Below are 18404 nucleotides of genomic sequence, written 5' to 3' on the forward strand. Positions count from 1 at the left end.
AAACCTTCATTGTTATAGTCATATTTTATCCCTTCATTGTATTTAACCTTATTTTTTGTATACATATAGGTTTTTTTTCTTTAAATATTTTGGGATACAATTTCTTCCTTTTTTAAAAATTTTATTTATTTATTTTGACAGAGATCACAAGTAGGCAGAGAGGCAGGCAAGAGAAAGAAGGGGAAGCAGGCTCCCTGCTGAGCAGAGAGCCCGACGTGGGGCCCGATCCCAGGACCCTGAAACCATGATCTGCGCCAAAGGCAGAGGCTTTAACCCACTGAGCCACCCAGGGGCCGCTGGGATACAATTTCTTCTAACAGTTCAAAATATACCCTAAAACTAGCACATGGCTTTGCTCTAGTCTCCAGTGTGAGCACATTCTCTCCTCCTTTTTCTTTTTCCAACCAACTTATCTTATCAATTCATTTTTTAGTTTTTTTTTTTTTTAAGATTTTATTTATTTATGAGAGACAGAGAGGGGGAGAGAGCGAGCACAGGCAGACAGAATGGCAGGCTGATGCAGAGGGAAAAGCAGGCTCCCTGCCAAGCAAGGAGCCCGATGTGGGACTCGATCCCAGGACGCTGGGATCATGACCTGAGCCGAAGGCAGCTGCTCAACCAACTAAGCCACCCAGGCATCCCCGATTTTTTAGTTTTTTTAAAAAATTTTCATCATGGGGCGCCTGGGTGGCTCAGTGGGTTAAAGCCTCTGCCTTCGGCTCAGGTCATGATCCAAGGGTCCTGGGATCGAGCCCCGCATCGGGCTCTCTGCTCAGCGGGGAGCCTGCTTCCCCCTCTCTCTCTGCCTGCCTCTCTGCCTACTTGTGATTTCTGTCTGTCAAAAAAATAAATAAAATCTTTAAAAAAAAAATTTTCATCATCACAGTCATATTCCAGCCCTTCATCATGTTTACTTTTATTTTGTATATATGTTTTTCTTCCTTTAATATTTTGTGAGGTAGTTTCTTCTAAGAGATCAGAATACACCCAAAATCAAGTGGATGGCTCTGTTCTATTCACCAGTCTAATATAGATAGAGATTTAGATATAGATATTTATTTTTTAAATTATCCCCCCCGTTATCCCCCCAGTTTTGAGTCTCTTTTGATTTGGTTACTGTACATTTTGGGGGGAGGGGGGCTCTGCCATCCTTCTAGTATTTTATTCTCTCATTCATATATTCTTATCTGGATAAAATGATGAGGGGGAAAAACTCATCACAAAAAAAGAACAAGAGGCAGTACCGACAACTAGGCACCTAATCAATACGGACGTTGGTAATATGTCAGAACTAGAGTTCAGAATGACAATTCTCAAGGTGCTAGCTGGGCTCAAAAAAGGCATGGAAAATATTAGAGAAATCCTGTCTGGAGAAATAAAATCCCTTTCTGGAGAAATAAAAGAACTAAAATCTAAAATCTAGTTGAAATTTAAAAAGCTATTAATGGGGACGCCTGGGTGGCTCAGTTGGTTGAGCAGCTGCCTTCGGCTCGGGTCATGATCCCAGCGTCCTGGGATCGAGTCCCACATCGGACTCCTTGCTCAGCGGGGAGCCCGCTTCTCCCTCTGCCTCTGCCTGCCATTCTGTCTGTCTGTGCTTGCTCTCTCCCCCTCTCTCTCTCTGATAAATAAATAAATAAAATTATTTTTAAAAATAAATAAATAAAAAATAAAAAGCTATTAATGAGGTGCAATAAAAAATGGAGGCTCTTACTGCTAGGATAAATGAGGCAGAGAAGAGAATCAGTGATATAGAAGACCAAATGATGGAGAATAAAGAAGCTGAGCAAAAGAAAGGCAAACAACTACTGCATCATGAGGGGAGAATTCGAGAGATAAGTGATACCATAAGATGAAACAATATTAGAATAATTGGGATTCCAGAAGAAGAAGAAAGAGAGAGAGGGGCAGAAGATATTTTGGAGCGAGTTATAGTAGAGAATTTCTCTAATATGGCAAAGGGAACAAGCATCAAAATCCAGGAGGCACAGAAAATCCCCCTCAAAATCAATAAAAATAGGTCCACATCCCATCATCTAGTAGTAAAACTTACAAGTCTTAGTGACAAAGAGAAAATCCTGAAAGCAGCCTGGGAAAAGAAGTCTGTAACATACAATGGTAGAAATATTAGATTGGCAGTAGACTTATCGACAGAGACATGGCAGGCCAGAAAGAATTGGCATGATATATTCAGAGCACTAAATGAGAAAAATATGCAGCCAAGAATACTATATCCAACTAGCCCATCATTGAAAATAGAAGGAGAGGGGCGCCTGGGTGACTCAGTGGGTTGGGCCACTGCCTTAGGCTCGGGTCATGATCTCAGGGTCCTGGGATCGAGTCCCACATCAGGCTCTCTGTTCAGCAGGGAGCCTGCTTCCCTCTCTCTGCCTGCCTCTCTGTCTACTTGTGATCTCTCTCTGTCAAATAAATAAATAAAATCTTTTAAGAAAAAATAGGAGAGATAAAAAGCTTCCAGGACAAATAAAAATTAAAAGAATTTGCTAACACCAAACCAGCCCTACAAGAAATATTGAAAGGGGTCCTCTAAACAAAGAGAGAGCCTGAAAATAGCAGACCAGAAAGGAACAGAGACAATATACAGTAACAGTCACCTTACAGGTAATACAATGGCACTAAATTCATATCTTTCAATAGTTACCCTGAATGTAAATGGGCTAAATGCCTCAATCAAAAGACACGGGGTATCAGAATGGATTAAAAAAAACAAGAACCATCAATATGCTCTCTACAAGAAACTCATTTAAGACCCAAAGATACCTCCAGATTTAAAGTGAGTGGATAGGGGCACCTGGGTGACTCTGGGTTAAAGCCTCTGCCTTCAGCTCAGGTCATGGTCTCACGTTCCTGTGATCGACTCCCACATCAGGATCTCTGCTCAGCAGGGAACCTGCCTCCCTCTCTCTCTCTGCTGCCTCTCTGCCTACTTGTGATCTCTGTCAGATAAATAAATAAAATCTTTTAAAAAAAAGAAAAAAACTTAAAAAAAGTAAAGTGAGGGGGTGGAAAGCAATTTACCATGCTAATGGACATCAAAAGAAAGTTGGGGTGGTGGGCGCCTGGGTGGCTCAGTGGGTTGAACCTCTGTCTTTGGGTCGGGTCATGGGATCGAGGCCCACATCGGGCTCTCTGCTTGGCTGGGAGCCTGCTTCCCCCTCTCTCTCTGACTGCCTCTCTGCCTACTTGTGATCTCTCTGTCAAATAAATAAATAAAATCTTTAAAAAAAAAAAAAAGTTGGGGTGGCAACCCTTATAGCAGATAAATTAGATTTTAAGCCAAAGACTATAATAAGAGATGAGGAAGGACTCTATATAATACTTGAAGGGTCTGTCCAGCAAGAAGATCTAACAATTTTAAATATCTATGCCCCTAACATGGGAGTAGCCAATTATATAAACCAATTAATAACAAAATCAAAGAAACACATCAACAATAATACAATAATAGTAGGACTTAATACCCCCTCACTGAAATGGACAGATCATCCAAGCAAAAGATCAACAAGGAAATAAAGGCCTTAAATGACACACTGGACCAGATGGACATCACAGATATATTCAGAACATTCCATCCCAAAGCAACAGAATACACATTCTTCTCTAGTGCACATGGAACATTCTCCAGAATAGATCACATCCTGGGTCACAAATCAGGTCTCAACCGGTACCAAAAGATTGGGATCATTCCCTGCATATTTTCAGACTACAATGCTCTAAAGCTAGAACTCAATCACAAGAGGAAAGTTGGAAAGAACTCAAATACATGGAGACTAAAGAGCATCCTACTAAAGAATGAATGGGTCAACCAGGAAATTAAAGAAGAATTGAAAAAATTCATGTAAACAAATAAAAATGAAAACACAACTGTTCAAAATCTGTGGGACACAGCAAAGGTGGTCCTGAGAGGAAAGTATATAGTGATACAAGCCTTTCTCAAGAAACAAGAAAAGTCTCAAGCACACAACCTAACCCTAGACCTAAAGGAGCTGGAGAAAGAACAGCAAAGAAAGCCTAAACCCAGCAGGAGAAGAGAAAAAATAAAGGTCAGAGCAGAAAACAATGAAACAGAAACCAAAAGAACAGTAGAACAATCAACAAAACTAGGAGCTGGTTTTTTCAAAGAATTAATAAGATTGATAAGCCCCTGGCCAGACTTAACAAAAAGAAAAGAGAAAGGACCCAAATAAATAAAATCATGAATGAAAGAGGAGAGATCACAACCAACACCAAAGAAATACAAACAATTATAAAACATATTATGAGCAACTATGCGCCAGTAAATTTGACAATCTGGACGAAATGGTTGCATTCCTAGAGATGTATAAACTACCAAAACTGAACCGGGAAGAAATAGAAAACCTGAACAGACCCATAACCAGTAAGGAGATTTCATGAAGCAGTCATCAAAAATCTCCCAACAAACAAGAGCCCAGGGCCAGACAGCTTCCCAGGGGAATTCTACCAAACATTTAATGAAGAATTAATACCTATTCTCCCAAAACTGTTCCAAAAAATAGAAATGGAAGGAAATCTTCCAAACTCATTTTATGAGGCCAGCATTACCTTGATCCCAAAACTAGACAAAAACCCCCATCAAAAGGAGAATTACAAACCAATATCCTTGATTAACACAGATGCAAAAATTCTCACCATAATACTAGCCAATAGGATCCAACAGTACATTAAAAGGATTATTCACCATGAGCAAGTAGGATTTTTTTCCTGGGCTGCAAGGTTGTTTCAACATCTGCAAATCAATCCATGTGATACATTAATAAAAGAGAGAACAAGAATGATATGATACTCTCAAGAGATGCTGAAAAAGCATTTGATAAAGTACAGCATCTTTTCTTGATCAAAACTCTCCAAAGTGTAGGGATAGAGGGTACATACCTCAATATCATCAAAGCCATCTATGAAAAGCCCACAGCAAATATCATTCTCAATGGGGAAAAACTGAGAACTTTTCCCCCAAGGTTAGGAACACAGCAGGAATGTCCACTATCACCACTGCTATTCAACATAGTACTACAAGTCCTAGCCTCAGCAATCAGATAAGAAAAAGAAATAAAAGGCATCCAGAAAAAAAAAAAGAAGAAGAAGAAGAAAGAAAGAAAAGGCATCCAAGTCAGCAAAGAAGAAGTCAAACTCTCACTCTTTGCAGATGATATGATACTTTCTGTGGAAAACCCAAAAGACTCCACTCCAAAACTGCTAGAACTCACACAGGAATTCAGTAAAGTGTGGGGATATAAAAATCAATGCACAGAAATCAGTTGCATTTCGATACACCAACAGCAAGACAGAAGAAAGAGAAATTAAGGAGTCAATCCCATTTACAATTGCACCCAAAACCATAAGATACCTAGGAACAAACCTAACCAAAAGGCAAAGAATCTGTACCCAGAAAACTATAAAGTACTCGTGAAAGAAATTGAGGAAGACACAAAGAAATGGAAAAACGTTCCATGCTCATGGTTTGGAAGAACAAATATTGTGAAAATGTCTATGCTACCTAAAAGAATCTACACATTTAATGCAATCCCTAAAAATACCATCAATTTTTTCCAAAGAAATGTAACAAATAATCCTAAAATTATATGGAACCAGAAGACCCTGAATAGCCAAAGGAATGTTGAAAAGGAAAGCCAAGATTTGTGGCATCACATTTCCAGACTTCAAGCTTTGTTACAAAGCTGTCATCATCAAGACAGTATGGTACTGGCACAAAAACAAACACATAGATCAATGGAACAGAATAGAGAGCCCAGAAATAGACCCTCAACTCTATGGTCAACAAATCTTTGACAAAACAGGAAAGAATGCCCAATGGAAAAAAGACAGGCTCTTCAACAAATGGCATTGGGAAAATTGGACAGCCACATGCAGAAGAATGAAACTGGACCATTTCCTTACACCACACACACACAAATAGACTCAAAATGGATGGAAGACCTCAATGTGAGACAGGAATCCACCAAAATCCTTGAGGAGAACACAGGCAGCAACCTCTTTGACCTCAGCCACAGCAACTTCTTCCTAGAAACACTGCCAAAGGCAAGGGAAGCAAGGGCAAAAATGAACTATTGGGACTTCATCAAGATCAAAAGCTTTTACACAGCAAAGAAAACAGTCAACAAAACCAAAAGACAACTGACAGAATGGGAGAAGATATTCGCAAATGACATATCAGATAAAGGGCTAGTATCCAAAATCTATAAAGAACTTATCAAACTCAACACCCAAAGAACAAATAATCCAATCAAGAAATGGGCAGAGGACATGAACAGACATTTCTGCAAAGAAGACATCCAGATGGTCAACAGACATATGAAAAAGTGCTCCACATCACTTGGCATCAGGGAAATACAAATCAAAATCACAATGAGATACCACCTCACACCAGTCAGAACGGCTAAAATTAATCAGTCAGGAAACGACAGATGTTGGAGAGGATGTGGAGAAAGGGGACCCTCCTACTCTGTTGGTGGGAATGTAAGCTGGTGCAGCCACTCTGGAAAACAGCATGGAGGTTCCTCAAAAACTTTAAAATAGAGCTATCCTATGACCCAGGAATTATACTACTGGGTATTTACCCTAAAGATACAAATGTAGAGATCCAAAGGGGCACATGCACCCAAATGTTTATAGCAGTAATGTCCACAATAGCCAAACTATGGAAAGAACCTAGATGTCCATCAACAGATGAATGGATAAAGAAGATGTGGTATATATATATACAATGGAATACTATGCAGCCATCAAAAGAAATGAAATCTTGCCATTTGCAACAACCAGGATGGAATTAGAGGGTATTATGCTGAGCAAAATAAGTCATCAGAGAAAAACAATTATCATATGATCAGCCTGATATGAGGAATTTGAGAGGCAGGGTGAGGGTTTGGTAATAGGGAAGGAAAAAATTAAACAAGATGGGATTGGGAGGGAGACAAACCATAAGAGACTCTTAATCTCACAAAACAAACTAAGGGTTGCTGGGGCAAGTGGGGTTATGGAGAGGGTGGTTGGGTTATGGACATTGGGGAGGGTATGTGATATGCTGAGTGCTGTGAAATGTGTAAGCCTGACAATTCACAGACCTGTACCCGCGGGCAAATAATACATTGTATATTAATAAAATAATTAATTTAAAAAGAAATGAACATAATAATAATAATAAGTATTATTAGAAAACTCTAATTATTCCACATACACACACACAGACACGCAAAAAACTTGGAATAATGAATTCAGCAAATATCAGAAGACAAAGTCAACACACGAGAAACAGCAGTATTTCTACATACTAATAATAAAGAATATGAAAGAAATTATAAAAGCAATTCCATTTACAACAGCATCAAAAAGGATAAAAGACTTAGGAATTAATTCCCTCAAGGAAATGGAAGTCTTATACAGTGAAAAATATAAAATGTTACAAAAAAAATTAGGACATAAGTAAATGGAAACACATGTTCTTAAATTGGAAACTTAATATTGTTAAGATGTCAATATAATGTGAAAATTATGAAGGGAAACCTCACTAAAATGGAATCAGAGGCCAGTGCAGGGAGCCCTCATGCCCTACCACTCATCAACTGCAAAACCAATAGGAAAAGATATATCTTGCATTCTGGATAGGAATGTTCTTAATTTTTTTTTTTAAGATTTTATTTATTTATTTGACAGAGAGAGATCACAAGTAGGCAGAGAGGCAGGCAGAGAGAGAGAGAGGAGGAAACAGGCTCCCTGCTGAGCAGAGAGCCCGATGCGGGACTTGATCCCAGGACCCTGAGATCATGACCTGAGCCGAAGGCAGCGGCTTAACCCACTGAGCCACCCAGGCGCCCTTAATTTTTTTTTTTAAGATTTATGTATTTATTTTAGAGAGTAAGCAAGTGCACATGCAAGCAGGGGGAGGGTCAGAGGGAAAGAGAATCTTGAGCAGACTCCCCACAGAGCAATGAGCCCAATATGGGGCTCAATCTCCCAACCCTAAGATCATGACCTGAGCCAAAACCAACTGAGCCACCCAGACACCCCAGTAATGCTCTTAATTTTTTTTAAGATTTTTTATTTTTGAAAGAAGGAGAAGAGAGAGAGAGAGCACACACAACCATACAAGTTGGGGGTGACGAGGAGCAGAGGTAGAGGGATAAGCAGGCTCCCCACTGAAGTAGGAAGCCCAACTCAGGGCTTGATCCCGGGACCTCGAGATCATGACCTGAACCAAAGGCAGACGCTTAAATGACTAAGCCACCTAGGTGCCCGTTATTAATTTTCTCAAGAATGTATCTTCTTGCTAGCTTACTTCAAGAATACAGCATATAGGGGCGCCTGGGTGGCTCAGTGGGTTAAGCCGCTGCCTTCGGCTCAGGTCATGATCTCAGGGTCCTGGGATCGAGTCCCGCATCGGGCTCTCTGCTCAGCAGGGAGCCTGCTTCCTCCTCTCCTCCCTCTGCCTGCCTCTCTGCCTACTTGTGATCTCTCTCTGTCAAATAAATAAATAAATAATCTTTAAAAAAAAAAAGAAAAGAATACAGCATATAATAAATGTAACATACAAAGTATGTATTAATCTATTGTTTATGTTATTGGTAAGGCTTCCCATTCTCAGCAAACTATCAATAGTTAAGTTTTCTGGAGAGTCAGGAGTTATACATGGATTTTCAAGTGCACAGGGGGACAGCACCCATAACCCCCATGTTGTTCAAGGGTTAACTGTACTTAACCACCCCAGCAGAAGGAAGAAATGTTCTCTCCTCACCCCACAACAGCCCAGCCCATGACAGACTGTCACAACTCAGGCAATGAAAAGTCACTACACTTCAATTCCCAATTTACAGCAATGGACTGTCTACAAGAGCCCTCCCAGCTCCCCCTTTCCTCCAAAGAAGATCATTCTTTGTTCTCTGGACTTGTCTATGGTTTTGCTGTAGGTTGCACAGGACTGCAAATCTCTGCTATCTGGAATAAACCCACTTTTGCTGGTAAAATAAATGACAGGTTTATTTTATTTTTGTTTTTAAAGATTTTTATTTATTTATTTGACAGACAGAGATCACAAGTAGGCAGAGAGGCAGGCAGAGAAACAGGAGGAAGCAGGCTCCCTGCTGAGCAGAGAGCCTGATGCGGGCCTCGATCCCAGGACCCTGGAATCATGACCTGAGCCAAAGGCAGAAGCTTTAACCCACTGAGCCACCCAGGCGCCTGACAGGTTTATTTTTAAATTTAACATTACTCAAAGTGATCTACAGACTCAATATAATCCCTATCAAAATCCAGTGGGGTTTGTTTGCAGAAATAGAAAAATTCATCCTAAAATTCATATAGAATCTCAAGAGACACCAAATACCCAAAACAATCTTAGAAGAAAAAAGAACAAAGCAAGACTCATGCTACTTGAATTCAAAACTGACTACAAAGCTACAGTAACCAAAACAGGATAGTACTGGCATAAAGACAGACATTTACACAAAGGGAACAGAATAATGAGCCCAGAGGGTCATGATCCCAGGGTCCTGGGATCGAGCCCCCCATTAGACTCCCTGCTAAGTGGGAAGTCTGCTTCTTCCTCTGCCTGCCCCAGCTTGTGCTTGTGTGCTCTCTCTCTCTCTCAAATAAAATATTTTTTTTAAAAAAAAGAATAATGATCCCAGAAATAATCCCTTGCATATATGGTCAAATGGTTGTTGATAAGGGTGCTAAGATCATTCAATGGGGAAAGGATAACTTTTTCAACAAATGCTACAGCAAAAACTGGACATCCACATGCAGAAGAAAAAAGGTGGACTCTTTATCAAACACCATATACAACAATTAACTCAAAATGGATCAAAGACTTAAATATAAGACCTAAAACTATAAAACTCTTATAGATAACATAGGCAAAAGCTTCCCAATACTGAATTTGGCAATAATTTCTTAGATATGATACCAGGACACAGGAAGCAAAAGAATTTCTCTGTAGCATGTGATTTTTTAAAAGATGTTATTTATTTATTTATTTGACAGAGAGAAAGAGAGCACAAGCAGGGGGAGTGGCAGGGGGAGGGAGAACCAGGCTCCCCACAGAGTAGGGGGAGGCCAATGTGGGACTCAATCACAGGACCCCAGGATCATGACCTGAGCTGAAGGCAGTCACTTAACCAATTGAGCCACCCAGGCGCCCAGCATGTGATGTTGTCTGGTAGCATCTCACCCACAGTAGAACTGCTCTCCACAATGGAGCCAGTCCTCTCAAGCCCTGCCACCTTATCAACTAAGGTCATGCAATGTTCTAAGTCCTTGTCAGATTTCAACCATCTCCACAGCATCGTCACTAGGAGCAAACTCCAGCTCAAGAAATCACCTTCCTCGCTCCTCCACGGAAGCACGTCCTCACCCGTGCAAGTGTTATCCTGCGAGGGCAGCAAGTCGCTCACCTCTCCAGGCTCCACTTCTGGCTCTCTGGCTGTTTCCACCACATCTGCACAGTGACTTCCTCCACTCAGTCTTGAAGCCCTCAAAGTCCTCACCAGGGCCGGAGCTCACTTCTTCCAAACTCCTGTTACTACTGACATTGTGCCATGGGAACATTTTCTTAATGGCATCTGACATGATGAATCCTTTCCAGAAGATTCTCAATGTATCCCACCCAGATCAAGTGGAGGAATCACCATCCACGGCATCTACCGCCTTGCGAAATGTGTCTCTTAAATGATAAGACTTCAAAGTCAAAATTACTCCTTGCTTCGTGGGCTGCAGAACAGATGTTGTGTTCACAGGCAGGGAAACGGCACTCATCTCGCCGTATGTCACCAGAGCTCTTGGGTGACCGGGTACAACGTCAACAAGCAGTCATATTTCGAAAGGAACCTTTTTTTCTGAGCAGTAGGTCTCAACAGTGGGCTTGAGATGTTTGGTAAACCTCGCTGTGAACAGATATGCTGCCGTCCAGGCTGTGTCGTTCTGTGGGTAGAGCACGGGCACAGGAGAGCTAACACAATTCTTAAGGGTCCTAAGAATTTTCAGAATAGTAAAGGAGCACCAGCTTCAGCTGAAAGTCACCAGCTGCATTACCCCCTAACAGGGAGCCAGCCTGTCCCGTGAACCTCTGAAGCCAGGTGCTGACCTGTCCTCCGGCGAAGACAGTCCAAGATGGCATCTTCCCCCCAGATAAGGCCATTGCATCTACATGTGGAGAATCTGATGTTTAGGAGCTACTTCCATGGGCAATCTGAGCTGGATCTCCAGCAGAACCTAACGCAGCTTCTCCATCAGCACATGCTGCTCCCCCCGGCCCCTCTGTGTCTCCTTAAACCTCACAAACCCACTCTGCTAGCTGCAGACTTTTCTTCTGCAGCTTCCTCACCTCCCTCAGCCTTCCTGGACTTGAGAGTCAGGGCCTTGCTCTGGATTAGGCTTTGGCTTAAAGGAATACTAGGGTGAGTCTGATCTCCTATCCAGACCACCAAAATTTTCTCCCTATCAGCAATGAGGCTGTTTGGCTTTCTTATCATTCATGTGGTCCCTGGAGTAATGCTCTTAAGTTCCTTCAAGAACTTTTCCTTGGCATTTGCAACATGGCTGTCTGGCACAAGAGGCCTACCTTTCGGCCTATCTCGGCTTCAGAAATCCCTTCCTCACTAAGCTTAATCATTTCTAGCTTTTCATTTCAAGTGAATTATGTGTGCCTCTTTTCACTTGAGCACTTAGAGGCCATTACAGGTCATTATTTGGCCTAACTGCCATATTGTTGTGTCTCAGGGAACAGAGAAGGGAGAGTCATGGGGGAATGGCAGGTCAGTACAACAGTCATAAAACACACATGCTGATTAAGTTTGCTATCTTTTATGGGCACAGTTCATGGTGCCCCAAAACAAGTACAATAGTAACACCAAAGATCACTGATCACACATCACATAACGAACATAATAATAAATGAAAAATTTTGGAATATCACAGGAATTACCAAACTATGACACAGAGACATGAAGTGAGCAAATGCTATTAGAAAAATGGTACCAGTAGACTTACTTGATGCAGAGTTGTTAAAAGCTTTCCTTCTTTCTTTTTCTTTTAAACAATCTCTACACCCGGTGCAGGGCCCAAACCCACAACCCTGAAATCAAGAGTCACGTGCTCCACCTACTGAGCTACACAGGCACCCTGTCCAAGTTCCAATTTATAAAAAAAAACAAAATCTGAGAAATGTAGCAAAATGAGGTATGCCTGAAGAGTATTCCTAAAACTCAATAACAAAATAATCAATTCAAAAATGGGCAAAGAACTTGACATTTCTTCAAAGAAGATAAATACATGAAAGAATGGTTCACATCACTAATCATTGGGAAATTGCAAATCAAAACTACAATCATTTTGTATTAAATCACCACAAACCCATCAGGATGGCTGCTATTAAAACAACAACAACAACACACAAAATAACTAATGCTGAGGAGAACATGGAGAAACTGCAACCCTGTGCGCTGCTGGCGGGAATGTAAAATAGTGCAGCCGCTGTGGAAAAAGAGTATGATGGTTCCTCAAAAAACTACACCAAATTACCCTATGACCTAGCAATTCCAATTCTGGCACATAACCAAAAGAACTGAAAGCAGGGTCTCAAAGATACATTTGGACTCACATATTCCTAGAGGCACTGTTATTCATTACAGCTGACATATGAAAGCAACCCAAGTGTCTATCAACAGATGAACAGATAAGCCAAATGTGGTATATATGTACAATGGAATATCACTCAGCCTGAAAAAGAAGAAAATTCTGGCACATGATACAACACAGATAAACCTGTAGGACGTTAGACTAAGTGAAATAAGTCTGTCACAAAGGGATGATTCTACTTCTGTGAGGTCTCTAGAGTAGTCAAATCATGGAGACAGACGGAAGAATGGTATCTGCCAAGGGTGGAGGTTGGGGGACAGGAAGGTGGGGAGTTACTGCTTAATGGGTATGGTGTTTCAGTTTTACAAGATCAAAAAAGGTATGGAGATAGATGGTTAAAAACAAAACACACAGCTAACACAGCCTATGTGTATAATAAAGGGTGTATGCTGTTCTTCTCATTAGAAAGCATGGCAGAACAGGGAAAGAAAAGCCGGGAGAAGAAGCTGGTATGTCAGGACCAAGCAGGGCCCGTGAGGCTAGTACCCTGGGGGGTGATGAGATTGGATAGAGCAGTAAGGGCCACATAGTAAATTAACACCATTATCCCAGAAAGTCTTAATTGGAGGAGCTTTGTAAAGCTACCCATATAGGGCTCATGTTACAAGCGAGGTAAGGCCTCAAGTCTTACTATGGTGGCAAAAAGAACCAGAATTCTCGAGACCAACCTGGCCCTATCACATGCTAATGACAGCTCAATCACAGAAGCAGAAGTCACCTGGAAGTCTCTGCACACCTGAGGACACAGCCTCAGCTCCTCTCTGGGAGCCCCTAGTCTCTACCAACCCAGCAATGCTATTCCTAAGAGGCTGGCTGACATGACCATTGAGGAGACCAAGCTATTGATCAATTCTTCTCATTGTTTTCACTCTGCACAGTGTGAAATCTCTCCATTCCTCCACAGTTCTGTGACAGACCCAGATAGATGGAGGAGTAAGCCACAAACATGTAACTGCATAAGATACTGTATTATTAAAATGTCTCTTAAATAACTAAAAATCTTACAACAAAACCTGTATGTCAGGGGTAAAGGAACATATAGATCTAGGACTATAGATCTGCTTGTCTGGCTCCTGCATCTAAAATGAGGCAGATGAGAAAATCCTTGCAATGTGATATGAAGATGTACAGACAGCGAGAACTCAAGCACGCCACTGTGTATACACCCGGTGTGTAAAGGAAAAACAGGGAGGAGGCATGCCAAGAAATGAACACTAGTTATCCCCAGACTGTGGGATTATGGTGGCTGTTATTTTATTCTTTACTCTTTCCTCTGTTTTTCAGATATTTAAAATAACTTTTATAGTAAAATAAAAGGGGGGGCAGAGGGGTGCATGTCTCTTTTTCACTCCAAAATCTGGCTGCAGGGCCAAGCCTAGAAGTGAAAATTGTCTTGCGCAGCTCCTCTCTTTGCAGACCTAGTTTCTTTTCTGGGACAATCCAGATAATAGTTAAGGCCCAAACAGGGCACTAGAGTACACTCAATGTGTATGCCACTTCAAATAGCTGTTACAGACAAGTACTATTCCTCTTGCTCCTGTTCTGGGAATCCATGGTACTTCACAAAGACAGACATAACATCAATGACAGGGACGAGGAGGAGGGAAAGTGAGACTAAAGTGTGTTATCCGACACTCACAGGCACCGCAGCACTGTCATCGCTCCCGGCACAAGAGAGCTGTTACTACTGAAAGACTCATTTATGACTGGAGCTGAAAATCACCTCAGAACATAACCGGGGTCCACATGGCCCAGAACCCAGTATGAATACATACACACCAGGAGCCTATGCTCGTGTACTACACACACAAACACCCCAGATCCCAGTGTCTACACACACAACACAGAACTGAACATGAACACGCATATTCACAGAACCGTCCATGTTCACACACGTCCCAGGACACAATACAGTCACAACACTCACACCCAATAAGGGGGCAACCTCTTAGAACTCAAATACATACCCATCAGGACTCCAGACAGGCAGATACCCCTCAGACCCAACACAGACACATCCCCCTCACAACCAAGATGGACAGACATACCTTACACCTAATAACAGCACACAGATACTTTAGAAGACAAACATGGGGACGCCTGGGTGGCTCAGTGGGTTAAAGCCTCTGCCTTTGGCTCAGGTCATGATTCCAGGGTCCTGGGATCGAGCCCTGAATCGGGCTCTCTGCTCAGCAGGGAGCCTGCTTCCCTTCCTTTCTCTCTCTGCCTGCCTCTCTGCCTACTTGTGATCTCTGTCAAATAAATAAATAAAATCTAAAAAAAAAAAAAAGACAACGACAAACATGCACACATGCCTCCAGAATCTACCATAGGCACACAAACTTTCCTTCTGAACCAACATGGGAGCGCCTCCTCAAAACCTAATCACAAGGGACGCCTGGGTGGCTCAGTTGGTTAAGCGGCTGCCTTCCGCTCGGGTCATGATCCCAGCATCCTGGGATCGAGTCCCACGTCGGGCTCCTTGCTCCGCGGGGAGCCTGCTTCTTCCTCTGATTCTGCCTTCCACTCTGTCTGCCTGTGCTTGCTCTCGCTTGCTCTCTCTCTGACAAATAAATAAATAAAATCTTTAAAAAAAAAAAAAAAAAAAACCTAATCACAAAACTTCACAACCAGCAACAACACTCACCACTCATCCTGACACAAACAGAAACAGCCTCAGAACCAACAAAGACACACAATCCTCAGACCCAACACAGGCATACAGACCACTCAGAACTCAACACAGAGCACACATCCTCAACTCAAAGCAGAAACACACCAACACACATCCCTCTTCCCAATGAACACCTACTCAGAGCCCTCTATATACAACTTGGGGCACAAAAATCCCTCAGAAACCAACATGAGTGTGTATATCCCTCAGACACGACACAGGCACACAGACCTCAAACCTACATGGGCAAACACACATCTCTGAACCCAAAACAGGGACACACACCCCTTAGACCCAACACAAGAACACAAAGACCCCTCAAAACTAACAGGAACACACAACCCTCAGAACACAACACTGGCACATACCCCCCTCAGAAAGAAACATGGATATACAACCACTGGACCCAACACAGGCACAACATAAGAATACACACCCCTTAGAACCAAGAGACACAATCCTCTGACCCAGATGGGCACACACACTTCTCAGAAGCCAACACCGGCAAACACATTCCACAGACCCAGATGGGCACAGACCCCTCGATCCCACCACAGAAACACTATTCAAAACCAACAGAGACACAGTCCTCTCAGACCCAACATGGGCACACACACCCCTCAAACATGGGAGCACAACATCTGAAACCAACATGCACATACACACCTCGGACCTAAAATGGACACACACACCACCAAGAAGCCACTGAGGTGCACTTGCCCCTCAGAACCCAACATAAATACAACCCTGTAGAACCTATGCAGGCACACAGTCCTCAGACTTAACATGGGCACATACAGCCCTCACAACCCACCACGGGCACGCAAGAACCGACTCACCAGAACCTAACTCCAAGGCTTCACCTTGGAACCTAAAACAGGTACATTACCCCTTAGAACCTAAAACAGGTACATTACCTCTCAAATCAACAAAGACACACCACTGTAGAACCAACACGGGCACATAACCCTTAGACCTAACACAGGCACACACACTCCTCAGAACCAAGACAGACGACACTCTCACCCAGCTTGGGAACACACCCTTCCAACCTAACACAGGCACACACACCTCAAACCCAGGATGAGAGCACACCCCTCAAAATTAACACACACACTCAAAACAGAGAGAGACAGCTCTCAGAAGCAAAAAGGACAGACAGCGCTTCAGTGGAACCCAACCCTCAGACCCAATATGGAAGTACACCCCTAAGAACCAACACAAACACGTACCTCCTCAGACCCAACATGGGAGTACACAGCCCCTCTCAGAACCTAGTAAGGGCATCATATGCCTCAAACCCAACATGGCAACATACACACCTTCAGACCCACAAGGACCCACAACCCTCAACATGAGCATACACAGCCTTTGACCCAACGCAGGACACCGTGCTCAGAATCTACCACACTAACACACCCTCAGAAGCAACACCAACACAAACCTTCAGACGAAAACAGGCACACACACACCCCTCAGAACCAACAGGGCCTCACAACCATTAAACCTGACACAACTTCAGATAGAAATGGACACCCAATCCTTGACACGACGTGGAGAGCACCCCTCAGAACCTAACATAGACACGCAATCCTCATAACCAACCAGAACCAACGCCCTCATCCAGAACCACCTTCACCGCCAACGGGGCACAAACTCCTCTAGAATCCAGAACCCGCACAAACCGCAGAAGCAGCGCCTACACCCGCCCCAGCGAAGCCAGCAGCAGGAGGCGCTCCCCCAGTCCACCCGGGTCGCGAAGCCAGCAGGAGCAGAGGGGCCCTGCACGCCGCGCGAGCTCGACAGCCCCCCGCACCCCCGCCTCTGGAAAAGAGCCTCCCCTCCTCCGCCCGATGGTTTCGCGGGTCTGCGGTTCTCTGCTGTTCCGGAGTCGGCCAATCCGCGCTGAGGAAATGCCCGGCAGTGGTGTTTCCAAGGCGAGCAGCGCCGACGCTCGCCCTCGGAACCGACAGGCGGGCACAACAGCCCACACGAGCGCAGACGCCCCCCGGACCTCAGAAACCGCCCCCCATCGTCCTCACATCCCACACGGGACCCCAGCTCGCAAACCGCTCGGAGTCCGGCACCGCGCAAACCCTCAGCCCCGGTGTGGGTTCACCCGCTCCGAACCCGCTGCCGGCCGAGCCTGCTCGGCTCTCCCTCCCCGGGGACGCACCTGGCGCAGCGCCGCCTCGTCCGCTCCGCCCTCCCGTTGCCGGAGCTGCTCCCGGAAGCGCGCCACCTGCTCCAGCAGCGCGTCCACGAGCGAGGGCGCCGCGTCCCCCTCGACCGCGGCCAGGCGGGCGCGCAGGCGCTCAATGAGGGCGTCCCGAGCGGCCAGCTGGTCCTCCAGGCGCCTCAGCCGCTGCCCGGCCTCATGGTACAGGCCGCAGAGCGCCGCCGCCGCGCGCGCGGCCCCCTCCTGCCCGCCGGACCCGGCGCCCCCTGTGGACATAGCCGCGGGCCTCGACCGGCGGCCGCGCTGACACCGCCAACTTCCGCGCCCGGTCCGGGCGAGCGGCGCACCTTCCCGGAACTTTTCCCGGCGCGCCCCGCCCACGGCAACCGGCGTGGCCCCTGGCCCGCGGAAAGGCCGTCCCAGACAGTTCAACAAGCCGGCCAGGCTCTAGGCAGCCGGCCTGGCCCCGCCCCTCCGCCGGGAGCCCGGCCTCCCCCGCCCCCGCGACTCTCCTGGCCACGCCCCCCACCGACTGCCCTGCCCCGCCCACGGCGACTGGCCTGGCTCCGCCCCTCCGCCATTTGCCCGGCCTCCCTCAACCGCGACTCTCCTGGCCCCACACTTCTCCCCACTCCCCGGCAGCCCCGCCTCTCTCGGCGACCCGCCCGGCCTCGCCCACAGAGACGCTCCTGGCCCCGCCCCCCGCAGGCAGTCCGGCCCCGCAGACGGCGACCTGCTTGGCCCCTGACGCGCGGAAAGGCCGCCCCAGGCCTTTGGACAGTCCGGCCTCTCCCCAGGCCCGAGACTTGTGGGCCCGAGTCTTGTGGCCCCGAGGTCCCGGAGTGACCGCCTTGTTCCAGCAGC

At 45.0% G+C, this 18404-nt stretch overlaps 1 protein-coding gene across 1 annotated transcript in view; it reads right to left on the minus strand.

The window, feature by feature from the left end:
• TNIP2 (TNFAIP3 interacting protein 2) overlaps positions 1–18003 on the minus strand; it is a 47656-nt gene extending 29653 nt beyond the window's left edge. Inside the window, exon 1 of the mRNA XM_059379706.1 lies at positions 17538–18003. Coding sequence (XP_059235689.1) covers positions 17538–17816 — 279 coding nt within the window. The 5' untranslated portion in view covers positions 17817–18003. The remainder of the gene's footprint in view (positions 1–17537) is intronic.
• Between the last annotated feature and the right edge of the window lie 401 nt (positions 18004–18404).

This window comes from Mustela nigripes, chromosome 1 (assembly GCF_022355385.1).
Source record: "Mustela nigripes isolate SB6536 chromosome 1, MUSNIG.SB6536, whole genome shotgun sequence".
In the NCBI taxonomy this organism is placed as follows: Eukaryota; Metazoa; Chordata; class Mammalia; order Carnivora; family Mustelidae; genus Mustela; species Mustela nigripes.